Source organism: Epinephelus lanceolatus, chromosome 13, assembly GCF_041903045.1.
Source record: "Epinephelus lanceolatus isolate andai-2023 chromosome 13, ASM4190304v1, whole genome shotgun sequence".
NCBI classification, from domain to species: domain Eukaryota; kingdom Metazoa; phylum Chordata; class Actinopteri; order Perciformes; family Serranidae; genus Epinephelus; species Epinephelus lanceolatus.
In genome coordinates, this window is record NC_135746.1 from 34,861,691 (window position 1) to 34,882,783 (window position 21,093).

The following is a 21,093-nucleotide window of genomic DNA, read 5'->3' on the forward strand; positions in this document are numbered from 1 at the left end:
TACTGTCAGAACCCTTTAACCACATTATGCCAGCGTAAAGATTTGGAAACATTAAATGAATAATTCACCCAAAAACATTCAAAATTGTACATAGTACTCACCTTTCTAGGAGAAGTGAGTGCCTAAAAAAAATGAAAGCATATCAGTGCAAATAGACTTCGACAGAAGCTGAACGGAAGACAGCAACAAACGTTAGGAAAATGTCCAAAAAAAACTAAGTGTCTTGTATCCATTTGTTGGTTTGTGGAAATCCAAACACCTATTTTCGCGCAACTATCTCTACATAATGCGGGATCATCCGAAAATGCTTCGTTCAGCAATAATGTAGATGTTTGGATGATGCTGCACACTAATTTTCAGTTTTTCGTTTCGTCTTTCGTTCAACCTCCATTCAAGGATGTTTGCACTTATATGCTGCATTTTTGCTCTTGGTAATGCCATTTATTAAAAAACTTTTTCGGGGACCACAGAGAGCCTCGGGGTGCATACTATATAAGACATTGTTCCTGGGGTGAATCTTAGGTTTTATCAGCACAGGGCTCAAAGTGACACCATTATTAATGTTACTGATTATGCCTGTGCTTTTCCCTTTATGACCAGTCAACACATCTCCTATGAAAAAGGTCGACTAAGGGTTACACAAAAAAATTGTCACTGGTGTTGAAAACTGCCAGCATACTGTACTTTATACAGGGTTTCTATATAGTAAAATGAAAGCATTTGGTTGGACTATTCCTTTAAGCAGGTGGCGAGAGTTGACGTCTCCACTGACACCCATGTTGGTCTCTTCTGCCCTCTAGTGGATAAAAACACCCTGACTGTTGCATCAGTATCACAAAGACAAACCTCAAAAAAATCAGAATAGATTTTTTTAATTATTTTTACAAATAACTTATCTGTTACAAAGACAGTTTTCCCAGCTAAAATCAAAAAAACACTTTAGATATCCAAATTACTTTTTTTTTCTCCATTTAATAAAACATGAATAAACTGCCTCTTCACACCAAGGTGCAGATAAAGCTGAAAACTGGTTTCTTTGGATTGGAAAAAAGGAAAAAAAAAAAAGTATGGCATAAGTGCTTAAGAGACAATAATTCATCTACTTTTAAATGGGTTTAAACAATGCTAAAAATTTTGGTTTTAAAAATGGCACTCGGATGTGACAGAATAGATCATCAGTACAAATTGGATAGTTCTAAAGGCACTGATTCAAGGCAACATTTCACAAGTGTGGGAAAAAACAAAACAAAACAAAACAAAGTAACTATTCCACAGTTAAGGTAAGTTAATGACGATAAGTAAACTTTAGAAACACCCTCATCGATAAAAGCTTAGGAGGATGACATGAGCCAAATAAAAATACGAGTATACAAAATGGACAGTCATGTTGTCTGCTTCCAAGATGTTGTGACCTGTTGTATATAAGGCATAGGACCATCATAGAGAGAAACATATTCACTTTGTTACCTCACAAAAACCTAATTCAGGTGCATAGCAACATGGAGACTTTGAACCCAATCAGCTGTTCCAGGAGCACTTTGACATCGATCTGCGGTAACATCCTGATTGTACTTGTAAATGAGAGTCTCTCTGCACTGAGGTGTAGCTGTCCCCAAACATTAAACTTACATTCCAGTTGTCAGATAAGATGGCAGTTTGTAAATTTTGCTTTTTGACCCCTTCCCTCCCCCGACAGTCCCGACATATTTGGCGTCCTGAATGAAAAAAAAAAAAAAAAAAGAAAAAAAAAAAATAGACTCCTCCATCGCCTTCCTCTTTGCTGCATCTGCAGATCGTACACAGGAAACTCAGCAATTACACAAGCGATGAACGGACCGGGCAGACGTAGCTTCATGATGACTGCGAGGGTTGTTACCGCTCTGCTCCTCTCCTTCTGCAAGGCTTCAACTCTCACAGAAATCAAGTAAAAAGCTTAAAAAGGGAGCATGGTGCTTATTCGTTTGAAAGAGGGAAACAAAACAAGACAAAAAAAAGTTAATAAAGTCTATAAAGCTATACTTACAGGAAATACAAGTGATTCATAGTGTGAGGAAGAAGGCTTTCAAGGCACATTCTAAAATTATGTACAGTAAAAAGCTCAAGGGGAGTTTCTGCCTCCGTGTACTGTACACAAAGCATGCAACTTAGTTTCTTTTTTTTCATTAACTCATGACTGAAGAGACAGAAAAGGGGATACTGAAGGGGGGGGAGGATGAGAGGCACGTTTGAGCGGCAGCCACACTGCCGGTTCCCCCTTTTGACATCCTCTAGAAACAGCAAACAAACTTTAAAGTCCACGATTAGTCTGTTAGTTTTCCCTTCAGGTGGAGAGCAGTGGCTGAACACAGTTCCCAATCCCCTGGTCATGCCACCACAGAGGAAGAAAAAAACAAAAATGTAATCAGCAAAAAGGCACATTGGCACCTGTGTTGTGTGTGTGTGTGTGTGTGTGTGTGTGTGTGTGTATGCATGTATGTGTGTGTAGGTGTGTGTATGTGTGCCGTCACACTGCAGGGCCACACTCATAATACTGTAAGTGGGAGCAGCGAGGTATCCCCAGGGTTAACGTGTCACCCGTCGAGCAGAAAAGGGGGAGGTGACCCCCCTCGCCATCTGAGTCTCGAAGGTGAGGTATCATCCGACTCTGCCAGCCTTTATGAAAAAACACAAGCTGTAAACACTATCCAGTCAAGCCTTCAGTGGACAGCATTCTACAAACCATAGAGAGGAGAAAAGAAAAAAAAAATCAAGGAAAACAGGACGCATGATGCACGATGACTACACCCCGTCCTAGTTTTCATACAACTAGGGTGAAAAGGAAACAGAAAGGCCCTTTTCTATTCTGGTCTGGTAGAAGACAGGCGGGCAGAGGAGGGGGCGGCGCGGCCTCGTTGGCTCAGAAGTGCCGCGGGAACTCGCACTGTTCACAGCGGTTGAGGGCGGGGTGGTTGAGGAAGGTGCAGGCAGTGCAGCCCCACTGCGTCCCCTCGTCCTCCTCCTGGTCTGCGATGGGCTTCACAATCTTACTGCCCGGGTCTGTGAAAAAGAGAAGGAAGAGTCAGAATACAGAAAAAGTAGTGCAGCTCACTAAGTTTATCCATAAAATGTTGAAAACATGGACATCCACATTATTTACATTTGTGGCTGTGGTGAAGTGAACACCTGTGTATCAGTCTTGGCAGTAAAGATTTAAAGGTACACTGCGCAGGAACTCTCGCTTACTGTTTGTAAACACAACATTCAAACTTGGCCCCTCCTCCCTACACTGCTTGTACGTACACTGCAAGCTACTAATGTAGGAACCTTAAATTTGTTGTGATGGAAAAGCCGATATTTGAGCAAGCTAACTAAGCTAACAGCTAGCACCTATTTGTCCAACAGATTGCTGGGATGATACTCTTACGTCCTGACTCAATACAATCATGATACTTGAGTATGTATTGCCATTTTAAAGTACTGCAATTCTAAGAGTATTGCAATTCAAAATTACAATTTATTTCAATTTTTGTTTACTTTTTTAGTCAAATCATACACTTCTAGTCTTTATATATTTCAGTAGCACACTGGGACCTTACTCTGTGAAAGGTCTTATATTAAATCGACTTTACTTCCTAAAATGAACATGTACAGTAGAATACATTTAAAATATTTACTTTCTGAGGTATACTTAAACTCCTATATTTAGCTGTCCCTGCTTTGTTTCTACTACACCCACCAACCGAATCACCGTGCAGAAGGTGGAGTGCATCTACTGCTAGCTAACGTAACACCTAGTAAACATGCCAGGTAGCTAACGTCACAGCTCAGCTGAGGAGGACGCCATTAGTGTTAACATCTGACGCTGTCACGAGCATGAGCCTCACATCCATGAGCAGATGCATGTTTCCTTCTGCGTGGTGATACAGTTAACAAATGTAGTGAAACTGCTCACAACAAGGTCTGTGGATTATCTTGAGTAACCAGGTCATGATGTCTGTAAAGAGACATTGCTTTTGAGTTTTTCAAATGTATTATTTTGGCACTTTGAGCACCGCAAGCTGAGTGCCACCTAGTTCCATTATATTGGAGAGAAGGCAAAAATCTCTATGGCTGATATCTCCAAAACTCGTCAACTCACACCACAACAATTTGGATTACTAAACAGCACTACAGGGCAGAGGAAAAATATGTATTTATGACTCCTGGGGTGAACTGTCCCTTTGAGATAATTAAAAGACCTGCTACATAAAGACAAACCTATAAAACAAGAGGGGTAAAAAAAAAGCTTGTGGAGCTCGTTAATGACAGGATACATGGTTGATGATAAAGGGAGGAAGACTGAAGGAAGAGGAGAAGAGCAGAGATACCAACCAAGTGGGAGAGGAGGGGGAGGACCAGAGGAGGGCTCCATCATGAGCTCAGAGGTCACATTATATCTACATCCTCTCCTGTCTGGCCCAGGGGTGATGGAGCCGAGCAAAGGGCAAGGAATGTATGGATGGATGAGGAAGGCAGATGGATGGATGAAAAAGATTAATGAGCAGATAGGAGGAAAAGAAGGAAAGTGCAGAAATGAAGAAATCTATCAGTCATAGACAGGGTTAAACCAATATACTGGGCTGATTGTAATGTAATGATCGACTACACCTAATGAAGGAAGCACTTCCAGTCACCTCTCTGTCAGCTCCACTAAATTTGTGCTAAATCTAGGCTCTTATGTCTATCACTCATCAAAGCGAGGAAATTACCTCACCAGTTTGTAAAGTCTCCTCTTGCCTACTTCTAGCTAGCTTGCTGCTAGTTAGCCTGGTCAAGGTTTTTAAGTGTTAACATCAGTAAATACTGAGGAGAGATGAAGAATAAATGGGCACCAGCTGAACTAGCATCCTGGTTGCCATTGTGCAGTCGGGATAATAAACTGGATGACCTCCATGTGGCATCAGTTTCCAACAGGATATCCGGAAGTGTAATATCCTTTGATTCACTGAAACGTAGCTAAATCTTGGACAGTGCCTTTCAACCAGGAGGCTCTTTTTCTATATGCTGATTTTGGTGTTGGCTTTCAGCAACCCATATTGGTACAACCCTGATAAAAACAAGAATGAACAGTGAAGTTAGTAACACCAATCTTATAGATGCTTTGTGGGCAGTACAGGTGGTTTTGCATATTGTAGCCTATTATCCAGTGTGGTTTAGTAAACACAAGCTGTTACCATGCACGGAATGAATAAATGAATGGATGACTGAATGAAAAGTTGATATTACAAATTACAACCATATGCCTGGCTTGACCTTAGCACATAAGGAAATAATTGAAATAGATATAACAATATAAATAATCTATCAACAAGATTACAAAAGGGGCCAATGCTAATGTAGTGAATCCGAAAAGGTTAATCTAAAGAAAGTGTTCAACAGAATGAGGAATGTCTGCACATGTGACCATGCAACCTTTTCTAAACTTACCAATAGATAAAGTACCTTTGGGTTTGGGTGGGACAGGACCGAGGAATCCAATGTTGTCATAAAAATTATGGATTGCACTGGGATTAAAGTGTGGTCCTGTAAACAGATGGAAACTAGAGTTACCGTCTTGTTGCTGTATGCCTCTGCACACCAGTCAGGTTTCTCTTACAGTTTACATCCATGTCTGTGAAAACATGGATGCTTCACACATATCTTCGACCCAGAAGTACAGACGATCAATACAATCACAACAGTTTCAAGGTGAACACCAAAGATTAGCGTCACCGATTCAGTATCTGACCAAATGTCACCCCTTCTGTTCCTGAGTTATGATGCTGAATAATGGTGAGAAAAGAGTTTATGCAGAGCATTATGATGTCACAGTGAAACTGACCTTTGATCTTTGGGATATAAAATGTCATCATTCATGTCTTGGTGTGCCATATCAAATACCACTTCATGTTTCATAGCCATCACTTCTGACTGCTAGCTATACATAAACAATTAGAAAACTGGCTGTGGCGTGACAACATAGCTGGTCACATATCTCACTTTAAATCCCAGGTATCACCAGGTCTGTGACGTTAGTGAGTAACAGGCATTGTCATAAATGTGAGCCTTCCTCCACCTGTGTGAAGCAGCTGGTCGGTGGCTTGGTTTCTGTCAGCAGTGGAGCGCTGCCAGGGGGCCAATAAATCCCGTGTTACCAACCAGCAACAGGATGCAATTCAGGAAGGACTGGTAGTTAACAGTACAATGGCAGCACCTTGAGTGCGTGTGCAGAGAGGATGTGAGCAGCTGCACAACCCTCGATCCAAACTGACCTCCCTCACTCAATGACTTACTGCTAACTTTATTATTATTACACAACACGTGTACATGAGCTGAAAGCCAGAATCATACCTCTTGTTTGTAGGAGATCAATTTCTTTGGTGAGGCAGTCAATGTCGATCTGCAGTAACCTGTTTTTGCATCGCAACTGCTTCATTTCCTCAATCTGAAAAAGAACGAGACAGGAAGGAATCAGCTGGTCAGCCATCACACACACAGGCAGCTCTAAGACATCCTGCTTCTAAGTCAGTGGAGCAGATCTGTGACCGTGTCAGGAGGAGAGCTGCCCCGCTTTCCCCAACTGGCTCGCCTCAGTAAACAACACTGAACCAAGGAGCTACTGAGCTCAGCAAGACCAGCCAATTAACCTTCTGCAGCCACTTTCCCCCTCTGTTCGCTCAAACTGTAATAACCGATAGAAACAGCTGACTCAACAAGAAGCTCAGAGTGGCACTTGATCTGAACCCGAGAGGTTTCAACAAACTCACTGCTGCAAATCTAACATAAACATGAAGCTTTGCTGAAGATAAATATAAAAAGACACATTCGCTTTATGTTTTCTTTTGAACTCTCACCATCACCGCTTTAGCCGGACAACTTGCTGCACAGCTCCAGAATGAGCTGTGAAGTGAATCTGACAGAAACTGTGTGCTCTGTCGGTCTGAAAATATGGAACTGAATCAGCCAAATCATAAACAGACCCTGCAATCAGCATAGTTTCAGGGTGTAGGAGCATCGACAGGAACCAAGAACGGCAATGTGACCCAGATCATTTTGTTTTTGTCTGCTCAGCTTTTCATCTGTCAGTAATAACCAGAAAAAAACATTTGTTTGCAGTTGTGAAGAGAAGAACATTTCTGATGACTGCTAATAAAATCACATTGAATTTGTTTTTAAATTGACTGATCTGCCAGTGAATGATGCTTAGATTTACTTAAGATTTTCCCTTTCCCAAATTTTCTACTTTCTGGCTGATGTTAACTAAAGCTGATGATTATTGTTCTCAACAATAAATATCACAGTTTGTAAAAATTAGGCTTGGGCTGCAAGGGCATCCAGGGGTCTGCTGGTAAAGGCCAAGTCCTGGGACCACTGTGTTATTATATACCCACCTATCTCGTCTTACGTTTTCTGTCTGCATTTCAACTGCCACTGTTAAATGAAAGAAAAAAATAATGCAACACATTTATATCTTTAAAGGCGACCTTTTATGCTTAGATACAATGTCGGATGTTCATTTTAAATAAGATATTAATAAGATAAACATACATAAAAGTAATCCTTGTGAGCAAAAACCCCAAGCTTCAGACCATTCTGGAAAAAAACAAACAAAAAAACGCTTTTCTACTTTTGAGAAAAGCTGACATCAGCTCCTAATGGATTTCTTTATATGGTCATCTGCTCCAGGCATGCTACAGCAAGCAGCCTAAACTGCTACATGTAGCTACATGCTAACGTCTGGGAAACATGTTATCTTGGTTGCAGATGTTGTTAATTTCTCACTGATTTTGGATCATATTCCTACTGAAACATGTCTGGTTCTCTTTAGAAGCTTTTATTGGAGATTCTTCCTGGTAGAACGTGCCGCTACACTCCGTTACAGTCATTCCCTGGACTGCATTGATGGTGCAGAGACACTGAGTTACAGAAGACTGGAAATGCTAACCAATCAGAGCAGGGTGGGTTACAGAGGCAGGAGCTAAAACGGAGCGCTTCATACAGAAGGTGATAACAGGAGTTCCAGCTCAGACAGTATGAGGGGAAAAATGTGTTTTTTGACCATCAAAGTATGTAAACATATTCTAACAGAAATTCAAAATACAAGTATTACTGAAATTAAGCATGATAGGTCCCCTTTAAAATCACCGAATTAAGCTTACAGAAGGAATTTGGGAAGCCGAGTTGGATCTCTCCAGCCGTCTCCTGGTCAGGTCGTTCTCCATCTCGTTGACCTCCTCTTTTAGCTTCTCCAGCTTCTTCTTCTTCAGCTCCAGCTCGTGCCACAGTCTCTCCATGCGGGCCTTCTGATGGACCAACAACGCTGGAGAACACACACAGACACCACTGTCATCGATTGTCTTGTCAACATTCAATCACTAGTAAACTGAACAATGTAAACATCATTTAGCATGACAGAAAATCAAAGAGGGAAAGACACTCAATGAGTATTATATTGCGAAGATTCCCATTACTAAAAACTGCAGATCAAAACAGGGTGGAAAATTAAAACTGCTGACAACAGTCACTTGAAGGACACTGTGCTGTACTGACTGTATTTTCAGATACGCCACAGGATGATCTCTGTATACACCAGTCAAACCAGTTTTGAGTGTAAAAACAACTTTGTGAAAGGAGAGACAGGGGAACTACATCAGATTCCTTGGGCTTTCTATCGGTCTACGTTTCATCACCTATTGTGGTAACAGCGAGAGATCAGACGTATCCCGGTTAGCAAACTGCTGCAGGCGCATTCTGCTGCACTGTTTAATACAGAACCTTAACTGTGCACATGTCCTGCTCAAGTCTCTACAGCATGTTTCCCATAATTCATTATAGTTCCTGCATCTGTTGGCAGGTTGTAACACCTCCTGCGCAGACATTCAATGATAAACAACTCTCTGGCTCTCTGCTGCTACACACAAACACACGCCACTTCACGACTTATGAGAAGATGGAGAGCGTACACTTGTTCTCTGGTCAAAATATCTTGGAGCTAAACTGCTACCTGCAAGTCACACAGTATGAGAGCACATGAACTAAATGGTATTAATATATAAACAGCTCAGCACGCATACAAACGAATGTGAACTGAACATGACACACAGTGCATATGAACACATTGCCCTGCTTTACAGTGTTAAGTTCAGCTATGATGAGGCAAATGTGCCTTTAGTTTCTCGGCAGCAGATAACAGTCTTTGTGTTCAGCTTTTTAATTTTTATTTCTATTTTATTTATTATGTGATGATGGTAGTTTAAGCTTTGTCTTCCTTCTTGGCAAACACATAGCACTATTTTTTGTCATTTTACAGTACAAAAGATGACGGACAGTCCTCTTCCTCACTCAGGCATCAACATGACCCTGTCTTACACCCGATTCGACAAACGGCCCACTCACCCACCGTTTAATTTCTCCTAACCTATCCACCAAATTAAGCTGCCAAATAGGTCCTGCAGTTACAGAGTAACACTTTTTATACCTGCAACACCTGCTTTTAATTGTCGTTTTTGAGATGCAGGAATTTGGGGAGAGGTTCACTCAATGATCTAGTACACACGAGACTAGATTAATTATTTTTCCAAAACCTTTAAGGAATACTTCACCCCCCAAATGACTGTTTGTATATCAGTTACTAACCCTGTGTAATGTTAAATTCATAAAGAAAACAACAGCAAAATCACATCACGACAAACATTTACAAACTCTCATGCAGTATAATCCAAGTCTCATTTATCCAGTCGTATGCTCAGTACTTCCCAAACACCTGCATTATGACTAAACCGTACTAAAACTGAACTGGAAGCGAAACATATCTGTGTTCTCTTCAAAGCCAGACTCCACTGACAAAAACAGTAATTTGTCACAGGTGAACAGAGAGGCTAGTGGCCTACCCCTGCCTCAATCGGTAGTTTTTGTGTCGTTGTGTGACATTGGTGAATCCAGACTAACCCTTAAAACACTTAACCATATAATAACACAAATTAACTAACTGATCAATGCAGTGGTAGACAGCAGCTCCTGTGTTCAGCAAGGTACCATTAACATTTTTGTAAGGAGAGTCTGGCTTTGAAGAGGGCATGGATAAGTTTCACTTTCAGTTCAGTTTTAACAAGAGTGCATGTGTTTAGGAAGTACCGAGCTTGCAACTGGATAAATGAGACTTGGATTATACTGTGGGATTTGTGTGAGAGTTTGTAAACAGATGTTTTAATAAAGTTTTGCTGGTGTTAAACACGGCCCCCATTTACTTCAATTCATCAAGAATTTTCTCAATTTTTGGATTCTTCGTTCACTGTGGAGGCATGCAAGAAAAACAAAGTTTTGTTAATTAATTAACACAAGGTGAATAATTGATATACAAATTGTTATTTTGTGGTTGAAGTGCTCCTTTAATATCTTAGAAAAAACTCTGTAAAAAAAAAAAAAAAAAAAAAAAAGAAAAACACGCTGTAGTCTAGCTGTGTGAGGTTACTAACCCACTATACCCACAATAACAAACACATAAAAATAAAAGAACATACAGTGTCCTGCAGGAATATGTGCAGAATCAAAGGGGTAATGTCTTATGGCACCAGATTTAATTTGTCTCATTTGAAACAGGCCTTCACTTTCCAACCAGAACCAAGTCTTCAACAAAATTATGTAATAACAATAATATTATTCTGCTGCCAAACAGTAACAGCTACAGCTCTCGTGTAAATAGTGACTGGTGATGGCTAACACATTATTGTTTTATTAACAGCTATGTGGTGACAGGTGTGTCTTTATCAGGTACAGTGCTGGTGTCAATATACATTTTACAAGCCAAAGCAGATAAAGTAGGAGGAAACTGGGCTGATGAGGGTCAACAGCAGAGGCAGCATGCCCGCTGTGAAGCCCCTCTAGGTGGTAGTCACCGCAATGCAGGAGCCACAGCCGGTGACTCACACGTAATACAGTCAAAAGCCCAAAAAAGGAAACAGCAGTGTGCTCTGACACGTTTGACTCACACTACAGAATCCACCAGTCTCAGGGGTCGTCAGAGCAAACGCAGCATTTAGTGAGGAGGACTCACGCTGCCGTCATCACGCCGGCCCTCATTGAGCGAGTCACCTTTACTTTTATCTACCTCACAGAGGCGGACATGCAGAGTGCTGTTTCTACACTAACTGAACATTAGTGGCAGCAAGTATACACAGTGTGGCTGGAGAAATACATTACAGTCAATGTTATGGAAAGAGACTTTTAAAATCACACAGTATACTTTATAGTAAAATTACTTTCTTGGCAGGAAGGGATGGAAAAAGCATTTAGACCCGCTGCTGGTAGCAAAAAAAAAAAACCTTCACTCACAGTTAAAATGGGTCTGAAAACTGCTCTTTTTGCCTCATCACTGGGCTCTCTATAGCCACTTGACATTTGCTAAACAACCAATAAACGGCCCAAACAGCTCTAACGGGACATCAGAGGCCTACTTGGTGGAGGAATCACAGTGTAAACCATTTCTGGACATTTTTGTCTGTTTGGTCCAAGCTGTGGCCGTTTACCTCCTTATCTGAAGTATGTGTCCGCAAACTTACGTGCTGTGAAAATAGCTTCAAGATTTCATTTTGCTGCGCAAGTTATGTCAATTATCGTAAAAAATAATCCAGAGAGGAAATGAACATTGTAAAAAAAGGTTTTAAAGGGTTTGTAATTACTTTATTTACTGGTATAATATACTTTTGAGTAAGGAGTTGTGAATATGTAAGTTTTTTTAGAAGATTTATTTATTTATTAATTTATGTTTAGTCTTCTCATTTGCCTTTTTATTTCTTTTTTATTATCATTAACATTTTAATTCTACCTTTTTTATGTAAAGCACTTTGAGCTACCTCTGAATATGATATGAAATAGTATGTTACATACATATACTTTCCTTGCCTTCTTTTGCATTTGCCCAGAGCCAAGGGCCCAGAGGCTGGACTTATGATCTAAGTGATGATACTCAGCATTGCTCACCTTGTGTGTATGCTGCATCATCAGAGCCCATGCTGAGTCTGCGAGGCTCACTCGGCCTCTCCCTGTGTGGCGACAGCGGGTCTGAGAGATGGAGGGGGTCTGGTTCCGCGAAGTGGTGTTCTGAGGGTAGGCTGAGGAGGTTGTTGGGCTCAAAAGTCGGGGACACAACTCCGGGGGACACGGCTGGGGGCTTATTGGGAGATACTGTGATTTTAAAAGTGTATTTGGTGTTGGGCTGAGTCACCACCACGCGTGGGGAAGAAGCTGTGCCTCCCCCTCCTAAAGAGGCACGGGACTTAGGTGGATGGTGGTGGATGTAGGCGGGGCCCATGCTCACTTGGCCCCCCATGTTCCTGGCCCCCGACGGCCCCTGCAACGGAGGGTTGGCTGAGATGTAGACTGTGGGAGGGTTCCTACCCCCACTGTCATCACTGGAGGCGTTGGCAGAAATGTAAAACTTAGGTTGGGAGCGGGAGCCGGCTGAGGCCACGACGGCCTCCTCAGAGGGAGTGGTAGCAGCAGTAGGCGGGCTGGCAGAGATGTAAACAGTGGGCTGGCTGCGGCTCAGACCTGGGCCTCCGATGGAGAGAGGGGTGGTGGGGACAGTAGCTACCCCGGTCGAAGAGGAGGAAGAGGACGGGCAGGAGGAGGAGGTGGAGGAGGACCGGGGCCCGCTGCTTGTCCGCAGCACGGCAGTTGTTGTTGTGGAGTTGCTCCTCTGAGGAGATTCAAGTTTGATCTCTATCTGATTCTTGCGCGGGCCAGTGGAGATGTTCTGGATGTTGTACTGGCTGATGGTCGACAGGGACGTGGGCATGACAGAGGAGGACGAGGAAGAAGAGCATGAGGAGACACCGGAGGAAGAGGCCTGGCTTCCAGTGGGAAGAATGGAGGGCGCCTGGGGATTTGTCGGGGAGCTGATTGGCATGTAGACGTGAGAGGTCTGGTGGCCCTGGGTCTGGTGCTGTGAGGTATGTGAGGAGGAGGCGTGCTGAGGGCCGGACCAGGAGCTGGACAGGGAGTGGGGATGTGAGATCTGGTAGATCTGCTGCTGGGGCTGGGAGGTGGGGCTGTACTGGGCCCTGCCTCCCTGCTGCTGGTTCTGCCGGGTCGTACCGGTCTGGCTAACGTAGGGCCTGATGTAGATAGAGTTACCCTGTGGACTGCTGAGGCCCGACTGTGGGCCGCCATGTATGTGCAAAGAAGTGGGGGTGTTGCGGCCCGTCTGGATATTGGGGGCTAGCGTCACGGTAATAGGGTTGAAGCGTGGTGTCTGCTGGACACCCATAGTCGTTCCTTTGACACCCAGAGGGTAGAGTCCAAGGTGCTGTGGAGGTTGCGGTTTGCGTGTGGGCTCCATCACACCAAACACATTGATGCTGGAGGGCACCTGCACTGGGGCTGACTGGGGCTCCTGCTGAAAGAAGTCACTGTTGGGGGCCTGGCCTGTCGGGAGGGGCCCGTCACTCAGGCTGTGGGCCAGAGTCCGGCTGCCGTTCATTCTCAGGCCGTCCCGAACCGGGGACACGTGCACATTCTGTGACTGCGGGCCCAGGTTCAGCTGGGTCATGTGATTACGAAGCCTGATGAAGCTGGGGTCGTCAGAAAAGCTGAGGTTTCCTTCTTCACTGTACAGGTAGCCCGGACTGAGCTGGGACAAGTATTCACAGCAGGCGTCTAAATTGTTGTTGTTCTGAGAGAAAGAGAGACAGGAAATAAAGTTATTATCAAGGATTAACATTAGAATCCTCAAAGGCAACAAAGACCGTATCATCAAACAGTTACATTGTAAGTTTGCAACTCTTAACAATGACACATACAGTTCGCTAACTGACGTATAATTAAGGCTTAGGAAACACAACACACACATACATTTTTGGCCTGGTTCATTTGTTGCAGTAAGACAGTCAGACACGTAAGTACCGACAGTAAAATAAAGCAGGCTGACATGAAACAAACAAACAACGACACGATCACTGATTCACTAATGTTGAGTCATCTGTTAAATATTTGTTGTCAGTCTGTGAATTTGTTTCAGTCCTTCTACACTCATGTATTGCTCTTTTTAAAACAGCAATGCTTAGCATTAAGGACGCACCAATTTATCGGCCAAACATCTTGTCGACTGCTATCGGCCAATCTGCAAATAATATTACATTCACCGATGGCAGTAGCTGTTGTTTTTTTTTGTTATGTTACGTCGATGTTGCGCAGGCTACAAAGCAGGGCTAAAGACAAACTTCATCCTGAAGACAATAAAAACAGAGATCTTCCTCAGGAAACCTTCAGGACAAAAGGACGTTTTCACGCGTCTGGAGACATGAAAATTTAGTTTTAGGCGTGAAATAATTACAGTTGATTAAAAATAACTGTTTCTATTCAGTAAAAAATGTTTCAATTTTTTTTAATATGTTTTTTTAATGTGAAAAAAGGTTATTATAGGTTGTTTCATAAATTTGTATGACTGAATTTGTGGCAATTCAAAGGTAGAGTAATGAAGGTGCCCAGCTGAGCCCAAGCTGATACTGATGTCCATATTTAACAATTTAATAATCCAGATGACGATATATCTGCCATTATTTGTTTTGTTTTGTTTTGTTTGTTTGTTTTTACATAAAATTAAACAAATTCTTATCAAAAATGGTTGTTACTGTTGTTAGAACTGTGATTAAGATATGTACAGAGCTGGATATTTTACAGTTAAAATATAATCTATTATTCATGTAATGGTTTCTAAGCACTTGCAGCTTGTTACCTGTTATACATGCTGGCACCAATATATATGCAAGAAGCAAATGACAGCTGATTTATCAGCCAGGCTTTACTCAGTCAGATCAGATGTTTGAACTTGCTCACCTGCAGAACACACTGGGAGACAACACCCTCTGGGACTTCAGGGAACTTCTGGCGCAGGTCATGCAAAACCTGAATGTCAATCTGGTGGCTTCCCTGGGCCATTCGTATGTTGCCAGGTCAGGACTGCTTGTTCTGTTCAGCGCACTGGGGCGTCAGTCGTGGCAGCAAACCGCCTTCATCTTGAACATCTTCTAAATTCAAACAAAGACAAAAAAGGAAAACTTCTGATGAGAAAGTTGTCTCCATATGAAAACAACACACACACAGAATCCAATCTTCCTCCTTCACATCATGATACGAGCTGGAGAAGTCTGTGTTTTGTTAACTTTCAATGAAAAAGGGAGCATGTCCAAGTAGCAGGGAAGAAGCCAATGCGGTCTACTGGAAGCCCACTCTACGAGACATCCGTCAGACATTTGAGGTTGTCCATTTCATTATGCCTGGCAGCTTTAAAAACAAAATTTCACAGATCCTCAATGAGAATAGATGGCATTCATTTCAGAAGGCCTCCTCCACACACAGCTTCTTAATAAAAGAGTAGCAGAGGGAGGAAACCACCTCTGACTGACGACTGAGAAAACCACCCTTTCCAACTGATCTTAACATCAACATTCACTTATTAAGGAGAGAAGGGGGGCCAACAGTAGTCTGGTCTGGAGAAAAATCTCCACATAAAGATCTGTTAAGCTCCAGCGTGAGGCACCTCTGCAGAACAGTTGATTCCCGAGAATCACTGTTTTATTTCCGACAATGCAGCACAAAGACAGAGCTGCAGGGCTGTAAACTGGGTTTGCTCCTGACCGTCTCACATGTAAATCTGAGGGGCATTCATTTTTATTCATCTCTTAACCCTAAATCAACCAGAGAGGAAGCTTCTCCAAAGAGCATAATGGCAATCTTTCTGCAGATACAGAGAAACTTGCGAATGGATCTGGAGATCATATTTAAAAGCAAGACAACAGTGTAGTAATGTCCTTAGTGCTCTTGAGATCCATACTGCCAATATAGAATATGACTACAACAACAGGACAATATTACCTTAAAGGACATAAAACTGCATGCTCACAAGAACTCTTAGAACTCACAGGACTTTGGGTAAAAAACAACATATAAACAACAACCCCAAAAAACAAACAAACAAAAAAACACTGCTATCGGCTAAAGGCTAAATCATGACTTTAAAAATTGGAATTGGCCCGAAAATTTATAATTGGTGCATTCCTATTAGTATACCATACTATACTATATTAGTATAGCCTCTACATGCAAAAACATTTCCCTTTCAAGCTCTACAAAATTCTTAGTAACATGTTTTATTTGTTATCATTTAATGGACATATTTGTGCAGTAATGGGACAGTTGCTAGCATAACTGTTTATCTTAATGTCACACTAAAAGGGTTTCTTGAGTGACACAAGTACTTCAGCCATGTCTAACTGTCCTCACATCCCCTTTCAGAAAGGAACAAGGACTAAGGAAACCCAGTGCTAATGATTTCACTATGAATGGTTACACTAGTTTTCCAACTGGGATTTTATGTGGGACTATACTAATTCATCTTTTTTGACCAGGAATGAGAAAACAATTATTCCATCAATTGTCAGAAAATTTATCAACAGTTACAGGAGAGTGTTATATAGTCACTGACATGTAAGCTAACTGAGAAGCCATTTTTTATCCCCCTTAAAAATGATGTCTGTTCAAATGCACATCATCTAAACCTTCCTTACCATGATGTGCTATCATGCAAAATCTACAAGCCTGAAGTTTGTTTGCTTTATGATGAGAAGTGTTTCAAATATTTTGTCTAACCCACTTGAAATTGACTGGATGGACAAATATTAGAAACACCTCCCTGTATACCTTGAAATACAGTTCAGCCACACCACAATATACAATAGTGTTGCCAAAAATATTGATTTAACCGTCTACATACAGCCCAAAAAATTACAATTAAGTTGCAAAAACGCCTCTCCAACAGTTTGAATAAAGACTGAACATTATAACGTTTCTAAAGGAAGGATTATCGCAGGGCTGTTGTATTAGACTACATTAGTTTTACCTGGGTAAACTCAATAAACTGGCCACTGAATATATGTGTTAAATGTTGGGTGGTGAGAAAAATGACAGGCTGGTAGGTGTTTACCGACAGTCGTGCTCAACTGTTTCCTACCCACATTTTATCCATAAGCTATACTCATACCTGGGAGCTAGCCAAGGCAACCACACAATTACTACTAGCCACTGTGCAACTTCACCAGAGCACCCAGGGCTTTACTCAACACACTTGCCTTCCAACTGTACAGTTGTTAGACCCAGGTTTTAAAAAGCTGGTTCAGGAATTCGATCTGGCACACCCTCAGGTACAAGCTCACTTCTCTAGCCATTACCCCCATACGTTAAGGGACTAGAAACACAGACAAAAGTGATCAGAACAGTCACGAGAGGTTGAAAGTGTAAGTGCATGACAGCCATGTCTTGTGTTATCCCACACTTTTCTTCTAACCGCACTCTTTCGAAACATCTTCCTGTGGGAGGTTCAGATATGCCATTCAAAACATTGTGACACATGAAGCACACCCTGTTCTGCTCTACGGTGATCAATGCAGTGTGAGTGAAAGAAAAAGAAGCCTGTGGACAGCAATCCTTATACATCAGAGAAAGTGAATTTTGAGGACTGACGTAAGCCACAACAAAATTTACGGACACTTGAACACATTTATTTAATGACAAGGAAAAGTCAAGTATGTGCTTCAAATCACACTCTGATTCCTGCCAAGAAGACAAAGCATTTATCTGAGCAGATGTGCTTCTGTCTTATCTAAGCTATGAGGATGTGAAATACCATAACTGAAAAGTTGTAAATTGGCTTTGTAAAACATTTGTATGTAGCTGATAACAGGAGGAGGAGCCCTTTGGCTACTGTCAATAGTACAGTGCCAGCTGCAAGGAGGAGCCTGAACTCTGAGAGAAGGACCTGAGCTACTAACTGATCTGTAAAGAGCTGGTTCAACATAAAGCCCCTTTCCGAGTCTAGGGTTGGGTATCATTTGGTTTTTTTTTGTCAATACCAGTGCTATATGATACTTTTAAAATGACACTGGTGCCTAAATGGTGCCTGAACTGATACATTTTAAAAATGTAGGACAAAATAAAGGTCAACTATATTTAAGAACAACCTTTCTTTTAACTGCAAAGGTAAATTTGAACTTCAAATTGAACAATATATCAACTCTTAGCAATTTAAAAGTATATTCAAATACATAAATATGAAAAACACAATTTAAAAATTCACCTCATAAATAAAACCTACGCCAACTACAAGAATTTAACAATAAAACAGTTACATAACTAATAACAGCAAAATAAATTTTGAGTTCAAATCAATAACTGGTTCCCTAAAACAGAACAGACTCAGCAACCAAATATTTTCCCCTAATCTGTTAAGGAGCAGCAGAGATTGTCACTCAGATGGTCCACCCCAACAGTCCATCCTAACCGAGCCTGGTCAGGTTCAAATGCGAGGCTAACTTAGCTTGTTAACTTCAGGGCTAACCCCCTTCACTTCAAAAAACAGCAGGCAAGCAAGTCACAGGAACTTAGCTTGGATCGAGTTGTAGCATTTATCAACTGACAGATAGCCTAAACTGTAGACATGTTGCACTGCTACGTTTAAATTCATACTCTCTACTCAGGTTTCCGCAGCCTCATTGTCACCCATCAGTGTCACACACACTCTCTTTCTTGCCACCACACACTTGCTGATGTTACACACACAATCTGGTACCCAAATGAGGCACCGAAATCTGTGTATTAATTCTGTCCAGTAGGTCCCAGATGTATACGAACTGATGCCAAACGGTACCAAACCCTATTTTGCACTAAACGGAAAAAAAAGAAAGCCATTAATACCTACTGACATCTGACTTTTGACGACTAGTGGGAAAGGTTACATTCATTATTGGGACAAATGACTATGCAGTAGTCTGGCTCCAACTGGCAGTGATGGAGACATGACACCCAGGCGGACAAGCAAATTTTCACTCAGGACTCCGTCAGTAGCTATTTCGACTCTTTCTCATCTGCACCATAAATTTTGTCCATCTTCGTCCAAGCAGCGTTTCAACATGTTTCACATAGTCCGCACCAAGTATTAAAGAGAGACTAAATAAGAAACAGATTTAAAAAAGAAGTAACCACCATATATTTACTAACCCAGTTTTCCAGCATTTCGTAAAGAGGAACGCAACACACCAGAAGAAACAACAAAACAAAGCATACTTGTCTACTGGCTATAGGAAAGGAGCTTATCATCTTTTCTTATCAGGTTTTCCAGTCCTTAAAAAACCCACTTATGCACACTAAATTTGGTGGAAAATGGGTATAAGTGACACGATTGAACACAGAATCTTTTTCTGAGTTACTATCAAGCCCCATGTGACAGAGAGAACTCACTGACATCTGATCCGGATCAGTCAGTGCTCTTTTTTTGTCTTTTGCAACACAAGGAAATCGAACGTTTTGCAATTATGCCACCAGACTGTGGAATTCATTTTGCGTGTTTCAAAAAAGAAGTACAAAACACAGCATGGAAAGCCTCTAAATGCAAACCAGAGGAGGACAGTTTGTTATATCTCAGATTACATGTTTAGAGCAAAAGTTACTGCCTCCATTAAAGTATCCTTCCTCTCCTCCAGCAGATTAAGCCTACAGAAAATTAGGCTTTTAAAGTGTTCAACTTCACACACTACTAATGGAGCCAAACACATTATCAGTTTAAAACTACCTGTTTAAATTACAGGCCGATACCAGACATCACAGCACAGACCTAAGAACAACAGTCAACCATTCAGGCCCCGCTCAGGACGCCGGGCAGCTCAACCATTGTGGGAAAGGAAATTCACTACTTGGCGGCTGACCCACTTACAGGTCAACAGTGTGGTTAGATTGTTTCCTGGCTTCAAAAACAAAAAGGTCCACACCTCTTCACTGTACGTAATTATAGGCCCGCAGCCGGCCCAATGTGTGGGGGTGGCTCCGAGGGGGGCAGATTAGTCCTTGCTGTCCCTGGAGGAGCTGGTGGAACAGGGCCTGAGGCAGCGCCATGCTGCCAGCAGAGATAGAGACAAAGCTTCTATTGCTGAGGCTGTTATTCACCGTGCCAAAGCATTGACCCACAGTCCCACTCTCATTTCTAGAAGTAGCAGGCCTGCCATGCTCCATCAATGGGCTCATTCACTCTGCCAGAGTGAATGCACCTAAAAACGTCCAATTTAATTAAAGCCTAAATAAAATGTATAAATAATCAACAGGAGTCTTTGGCAGAAATATCAGACCAGCACCTGGCGCTGTGGCCACTGTGATAGCCCACACTAAACTAAATGGTGTAAACAAAGGGGCTACACATTACTGGGAACAAAAAACACACAACAAAATGTCATGCCATTCTCCCGTCAGCATGCAAAGACTGGATGCTCTGATTTTGATTGTTTGGGACAGTACTGATCTCATCAAACCGAATCTTCCGACGAATTTGCGGAAATGGTAGTTCAAATATGATAAACAGTGAATACAGTGGAAACGGTATGGATCCCTTCTGAACTTCAATCAGAAACATCCTCTGCGGCTTTAAGGAGCAGCCCAGCGGCACTGCATGGAATGTCTAGCTGCTATGTCTTGGTCCAGCAAAATTTAAACAAATAAAGGGACTAATTGGCAGTGGACGCTGCTGAGGGCTGCTGGCAGGCGCCCCAGTCTTCCAAAGAAGCAACGGACATGCTCCTGTGTGATTGTGTGTGTCTAGTGCACACACTGACACGTGCACGTATGAACATTCAAAAGAATGTCCAACTGCAGAGCGGCTTACAAACCCTGATTACTGTTTCAAGTTCTCAAAGGACCAATATGCAATCACATGCATGAGTCATGATCTTATTTTCACAACAAAGCCAACATTTCCACTTGAGAGAGAGTAATGTTCCACCTGAGAGCTGCTAATAAGTCAATTCAAAACCTCAAATGGTTATTTACGCCTGTGACTGAAAAGAATGCGCTTGTTAAGGATCAAAGAAAAGCATCCAAACTAATAACATATTGCTAGGGGTGAACACTGATATTGTTGACTGCCTTCAGTTTATCGGCAAGTAAGACGACATTCACCAATGGCAGTGGTTGATGTTTTTCTGTTGCATCACATAAATATTGCACAGGCTAAAAGGAGGGCTCAAGAAAACAGCGTCCTGTCATTATTAGAGAACACCT

General features: G+C 42.0%; 1 protein-coding gene across 5 annotated transcripts in view; it reads right to left on the reverse strand.

Moving 5' to 3' along the window:
• Window positions 1-856: 856 nt before the first annotated feature.
• tab2 (TGF-beta activated kinase 1 (MAP3K7) binding protein 2) overlaps window positions 857-21,093 on the reverse strand; it is a 49,928-nt gene continuing 29,691 nt past the window's right edge. The window contains exons 2-8 of one of the 5 annotated variants that reach the window (XM_033648947.2): window positions 14,833-15,020; window positions 11,977-13,669; window positions 8,157-8,317; window positions 6,349-6,442; window positions 5,446-5,541; window positions 4,351-4,431; window positions 857-3,036 (exon numbers count right to left, since the gene is read on the reverse strand). In XM_033648947.2, the coding sequence (XP_033504838.1) occupies window positions 2,897-3,036; window positions 4,351-4,431; window positions 5,446-5,541; window positions 6,349-6,442; window positions 8,157-8,317; window positions 11,977-13,669; window positions 14,833-14,934 (2,367 nt within the window). In that variant the 5' untranslated portion in view covers window positions 14,935-15,020 and the 3' untranslated portion in view covers window positions 857-2,896. Of the gene's footprint in view, window positions 3,037-4,350; window positions 4,432-5,445; window positions 5,542-6,348; window positions 6,443-8,156; window positions 8,318-11,976; window positions 13,670-14,832; window positions 15,024-21,093 lie in introns of all 5 variants that reach the window. The other 4 variants (XM_033648948.2, XM_033648946.2, XM_033648950.2 and 1 more) reach the window with 4 other exon arrangements.